Raw genomic sequence first — 5,662 nt, forward strand, 5'->3', positions numbered from 1 at the left:
GCTACTTGGGGACCGTTTAGGCCAGTATCCAGCAGATCGTTAAATTGTTCACCATAGTACGGCAAGTTTGACCGAAATTCACCGAAAGCCCACCACTGGTCCTATGGCTCATTAGGTAAATGTAGTTCTCGGATTTCAGTCGATATTCTGTCATTTGAATACGAATTTTACTGTTAGCTCAGCTGAACCCAAGTAGAACAAGTTGAAAGGGTTGCATAGATGCTTAGGTACAACACAACTGTTTTCTTTAGGACAACGCAGTAATTCGCCCTCAGATATACTAATTTTTTGTGGATAGGTGAGGACCTTAATCATGGTGAGTGGATGCATAGCACTTGGAGTGTAATGTACTTTCAAAACTTAGCAATCATTGCCTTCTCTTTTTCAGGACAGATGCGCCATATTCTAGCCCGTTGGCCAACGCTTCTCCATGTAGTCAGATCTGTTTTGGTCTCCCGTTATCACTCCATAGCATTACAATTCAAAGGGAAGGCACACACAACTGAACAATCCCTTGTGCCCTTGATTGGACTGGAAATTCACGCGCAACTTTCAAGTCAGACAAAGTTATTCTCCCGCACTCCGTATAGCTTCGGAGCGCCCCCGAATACCCAACTGGATCTGCTGGATGCTGCTATACCGGGAAGTTTACCGGTATGCATTTCGTAATACATTGGCGTGGTCACCTATTTTACTGAGCTTTTCATGACGTTCCTCAGAACCTCCCTGATGGACCTTACTCGGGGCAAAGCTAGTCAATAGATACATCTAGGCTCGTCAGTGTCACATTGGCCTGCATGTATCCAATGGGGTCGCACATTTTGTGCCTCCATCTGGAAGCAACGTGGTCAAGCAGAAATGACTGACAAGGCCGGTTTCAGTCTGTCCTCAGTTTAGTACATCTCGACAGATGATTTGATGGTACTAGTGCAGTGTGTGTTTACCTTAGCATGCACGTGTTGGGACTGCTCTTTCATTAGAAAACATTTGCAGACACAAGCCTTGTCACCGGGCTTTTAATAGCTGATGCATTTGACGTTGTAACTGGATAGATGCCTTCCCCTTGTGAAGTACAACAGGTATAATCGACTACGAGTATTGGTCGGACGCCCGTGGTCAGTTTGTCCGCTGTGGATAGGATAGTCTGCTAACCAGTACAGGCACTGGTAATACTGACGCAAATTCTCTTACCCAATAAAAATGAGTAATCTTTGGAGGCACTTTCTCCTGCAGAACACACTTGCTTGACCAAAGTGTTTGATTTAAAGGGAGTGATTTGGAATGACTGAGTATTCAGGTGAGTTAATTGTTCAACCAAGGTTATGATGATAGCCATCAGATGATCCGTAATATGTTAGGATAAACAGCTCGACCCTAAAAGCAAACAGCTGATGATAATCAACCACGCCTCGACAACTGTTCTTTTTTACACAAAAATGCCAAACTGGGAAGAGGCGATTTGCAACCCTGGAAATCAGCTTAGTTTCAGTAACTCAGGTGTTACGCGATTACTTTCCGATAGCTGACTAGACGTAATGGATGGCCGTGAGCGCACAGTGGTCAGCTATATGATAAATTGTTTTCGTTTTCGTGACGTCAATGCAACCGCCTAAATCACATGTGTGTGAAGATTGATAGGATTATACTTTGGTGATTTCGGTAGTGTTCCACCACCACAGTCCAGACCACAGAATGTACTTCACTGAAATTGAACACTGGGCTCTAAAGCATCTGTCACACTTATCACACACATTTATTCACTTTAGCACGCTATCTATGTCTAGACTGTCAGATTTTCAGCTGGAAAGTCACTGATGTGTTCATGCACGCCGGCCTCGGCTTGGACGTTTTGTTTTGTTGCCGCTGAGGACAGTGGATTTGATTTTGAAATGATTTCTTGGCTTCAGAACAAGGGTGATGTGCATCGTATTTTACGCACTTTGTAGAGGTTGAATCGAAGATGTGTGGAGAAGGCAATACTTATTGCTTTGGCGCTCCAATGTCGTGTTAACTTGACTTCTCAGTTCGATCGGAAACACTACTTTTATTCCGATTCGCCCGCGGGCTACCAGATCACCCAGTATTGGCAACCCGTAGCTCAGGACGGCTATCTAGATTACTTATGGTATCTGCCTGATTCAACGGATGAAGCTGAAAAGTGCGTAGCCACAAAAGTTGTGCGGAATGACAATGGGGACCCCTATCTACTGTCTCGTGCGCGAATCAGACGTATCCAACTGGAGCAAGATACAGGAAAGAGCTTACACGATGTGAGTCGTGGACGCAGCCTAATTGATCTGAATAGATCAGGTAAGTATATCTCTCCACTAAAATTCCACTTTTTGGGATGCATTTCAATTCATATGCGAGCTTAAATGAGTGGTTTTGTACCACAAGGACTTTCGTCGTAGACATTGTCACAGGCAAACATACAGGTTTACTGGTTGCTCGAGAAATGTCAAGTTATGCAATTTTACAGATCTTTCTCTGACATTCTCGCATATGTTTGCTGAACAAAGCTAGAACAAGTGTGCAAAAGGTTTTCTAGTTGCAGATTGTTTCTCAATAGCTATCTGGATCACGTAAGAGGAGTGCCTTTCCATAGAAGTTTGGAAAACGGTCGGTGGGTTTATTGCAATTTAGTCTTCCGTATTCGATGCCAAAATTGTGCGGCTGATTCATCCTTAAGGTAGATCGAGAACCAAGCCACAACGTCGTTTCCGGACAATCGTTATGTCGGTTTCCCGGTAAGGGCTTCGCCAGTCAGTGTGCATGCATGAATGTTGTGTGGTCCAATTTGTCGTTGCGTGTCAACCCGAATGTGCTAAGTTCTCTCCACAAGGCTCCAAACTCGTTCCATTTACACAAGGTGTCGATTTCCGTAAGTCCTTACGGCGCGAATCGTAGGACCGTCTCCGGGTTCTACGTCTGTGTCATCGTTGGTCTTTTACTAGCGTCTGACATCTAGTTCTGGTTGTTCTTTTATGCCAAGCGTTTCCAGTTTATACTTTCTCCAACATCTCCGTCGTTTCATCTTTTTGCATAGACCATCTGCCATTAGAATTAGATTAAACCAATTAGTTTCTACTTTTCTCAAAACTCAACTAACATTACCTGCTCAGTTGCTCTAATCTAGTCGTTGTATGAATAGGGGAACGCCGCCCGGCTGTTCGCCACAGTTTCCGGGAACGCCGACTTCTCAGTCGGTTGCGAGTCGTTCTCGAGTGCGGTGTTTCTTTCCTCGGAACATGTGTGGTTGTCAATTCCTTCATAAATAAAGGAATTCATGTCGTAAATATGCGTTGCTTAACATGTTGAACTGCGATTTATTTATCTTAATTAAAGTCAGGTGTGTGATCAGTTCTTGTCTTTTAAGTGGAACAGAAATGCACACGATTCAGGTATCCACAAGCATGATTTTTGGATGTATGGCTTAGTCGTTAGTGGCATGCGCGCTCATTTCGGCGATTGTGTTAAATTAGAGTGAAGTTCCAATGCAAGGCGAAACTAAACTACTGTTCCTCCTCAGCCAATGCGAATCAATTCTTCACCAATTTCCTGGTTAATCCACAACCTCTCAAAATCACGACCTCCCTTGGAAGAATGACAATATTTTTGTCATTTCAGTTACCTTGACAACCGGTCCCTTGGTTGCGTCGGCCTTCTTTCACCGGCATTATCACTCATTTTCTTCCTTGACTAGATCGGCCATTTCATGGTCTCTTAACTGGTTACAATCAAAACGGGTTGTTTTAATGAAGTGTTTGGAGGTGTACTAAATCACGTTTTTCCGTCAATCCGACCAACAGGTCATCTTGAGTTGGCCGATAGCGGTGCTTCATCCAGTTCTCAATGATTTGCTAAAACGCCATCAATACTATTGAGGCAGACATACGAGTGCGTTGTTCAGTGGCCATATTTCTTAAAAGGGGATTACCTTAGAACGAATTGGTAGTATGACGTTGCGGAAGCGGTCTCCGTTACGCTATCACCATGAGCATTACAAAGAGTGCACAGATGTCTGTCTTTCACATGACCGGCGTTGTGGCTTGAGTGTCATTTGATAAATTTCGTACTACATCCGGAACTGAGCATCTTATGGAGCAGGATGGAATCTGAGTCCGCCGATGTCTTTTGTCCCCATCATCTGCGTTGTTACTAGGTTCAGTAATCCAGCATCTGAAGATAACAATCGATGACAATCCGCTTGCTATACTTGGTGGCCCAGGGCGTATATCTGCAACATGCAAAAGACTGCTGCCAAAATCGGCGTTTTTGCTTAGATTTCTTGCAAATTACCGTTAGATTATTAAACTTCGCTAATCGAGCGTAAGTAAGGTCTTCAGCGATTGAACTATTTTTAGAGTAACGGATAAGGAAACGTCTGATCCACGAACATCAACAACCCGAAAATATCATGCGGAGAGTGTCAGGTTTTCCTTGCATCGAGGAATGGAGAATTCAGGTCTTTTTGTTGAAATATTGCAATCGTGATTGATTGAATGTAGAGACAAACGGACGATTTCGATTGAAGATCCGAATTGGCTGAAAGAAATTTTACGAATTATTGCCTTATTTTCGAGGGAGTTGTAGGAAATGAATTGCAATGGCAAGTAAATAGGAAGCATTCAATGGCAGAAGGGTCTTAGTGAATTGGTTTTCGACCTGTAATTAGGCTTTCGTAGAATTTTCGTGTCTAGAGTACGAGTCACGAACGTGATGCATGCTACTGGGATCGATCAGCTGTATTTGTTGTTATTATTCACTTCAGCGACAGTGGATTGCGATTTTTGAGGCCTTTGTGTGTTGCAGTGACGTAGACAAGCCATGGTGGCTGTGTTTTTTCTCCAAACAATTATGGAGGGGTAGCTATCATAAAAGTATCATTACACACTTAGAAGCAGGCCCTGGAATCAGTGATGTCGGCTCGGCTTGATTGAAAGGCACAACATTATCATGTTGCACGTGGTGCACAGTTTTTGAGATTTGCTGATTAAGACCCTGTTTCAGTTCACATGTTGTTCCGGTTAGGTAGGTCGAGATAGTTGAATCAAACGACAACAAAATGAATCGTGCTGAATGTGCTACTAAACTGGGCTCATAATTACGGTCTGTAGCTTGTGATGATTGAAGGAAAATACCTCTTCTGAACAGCACGCTATGTATAAACGGTCACCATTGTCGTCTCCTATTGATTTTGATATCCTAATCAAGTGCATGTTTGCTTTTCAATACATCTGGTTGTCGCACTCTATTTGAGCACATTACCGTTTCCCGTAATCACGGCGATTTCACCCTTAACAGTTGTATCCATTTGTTTCCATTCGTATCAATAGTGAATTTCACTCCTATGGTATTTAGGTATGAGTTTCACTTTAGAGCCATAACGGTTGAATAAACCAGTCAGCTGAGTATGTAGGTGCTATTGTCTTTTTACTCGAAGTAATATCAGAAGGTGAAATAGCACTAACAATAAACAGTTATGTATAGTGGCTACCAGAGACATAAATTACAACTGAATAATGGACAAAAGAAGTATGAGACTTATCGAGTTCTTCGTTTGATAAGTTGTAGCCGATGCAGCCAATGTTTGTGGGACGCCGTTGAATTGAATGGGGTCTTGACCGAGTGTGTTGAAATCTGGCCTGTTCTTTGTCGTTTA

General features: G+C 43.0%; 1 protein-coding gene across 1 annotated transcript in view; it reads left to right on the forward strand.

Annotated features, from left to right (window-relative positions):
* Positions 1 to 324: 324 nt before the first annotated feature.
* T265_01446 (hypothetical protein) overlaps positions 325 to 5,662 on the forward strand; it is a gene marked incomplete at both ends in the record, with an annotated part of 37,313 nt that continues 31,975 nt past the window's right edge. Inside the window, 2 exons of the mRNA XM_009165472.1 lie at positions 325 to 654; positions 1,947 to 2,310. Of these exons, the coding sequence (XP_009163736.1) occupies positions 325 to 654; positions 1,947 to 2,310 (694 nt within the window). The remainder of the gene's footprint in view (positions 655 to 1,946; positions 2,311 to 5,662) is intronic.

The sequence above is a fragment of the Opisthorchis viverrini genome (assembly GCF_000715545.1).
Source record: "Opisthorchis viverrini unplaced genomic scaffold opera_v5_15, whole genome shotgun sequence".
Lineage (NCBI taxonomy): Eukaryota > Metazoa > Platyhelminthes > Trematoda > Opisthorchiida > Opisthorchiidae > Opisthorchis > Opisthorchis viverrini.